The sequence below is a fragment of the Buceros rhinoceros genome, unplaced genomic scaffold, assembly GCF_000710305.1.
Source record: "Buceros rhinoceros silvestris isolate BGI_N320 unplaced genomic scaffold, ASM71030v1 scaffold10129, whole genome shotgun sequence".
Lineage (NCBI taxonomy): Eukaryota > Metazoa > Chordata > Aves > Bucerotiformes > Bucerotidae > Buceros > Buceros rhinoceros.
The window spans coordinates 1-239 of NW_010432102.1; the positions used below are offsets into that span (position 1 = coordinate 1).

The following is a 239-nucleotide window of genomic DNA, read 5'->3' on the forward strand; positions in this document are numbered from 1 at the left end:
AGGCAACAGCGGGTGTCCCAGGTTCTCCCCGCTCCCCATGCCCCTGCCAAATGCCATTCCCCGGGGACCCCTCCCACCCGCGCAGCACCCCAGGTGCCCAGAGGCCTCGTGGGCACAGCCAGAAGCTCCCCCGGACCTGTGGGATGTGAGCACCACGGAGCGACCCGTTTTGATGACATCCAGGATGAGGTTCCAGAGGAAGCGCCGTGCCTTGGGGTCCATCCCTGTGGTGGGCTCAT

At 66.5% G+C, this 239-nt stretch overlaps 1 protein-coding gene across 1 annotated transcript in view; it reads right to left on the bottom strand.

Moving 5' to 3' along the window:
• Positions 1–136: 136 nt before the first annotated feature.
• Positions 137–239, bottom strand: part of ABCA2 (ATP-binding cassette, sub-family A (ABC1), member 2) — a gene marked incomplete at both ends in the record, with an annotated part of 20,426 nt that continues 20,323 nt past the window's right edge. Inside the window, 1 exon segment of the mRNA XM_010143649.1 lies at positions 137–239. This exon segment is cut by the window's right edge and continues 4 nt beyond it. Coding sequence (XP_010141951.1) covers positions 137–239 — 103 coding nt within the window.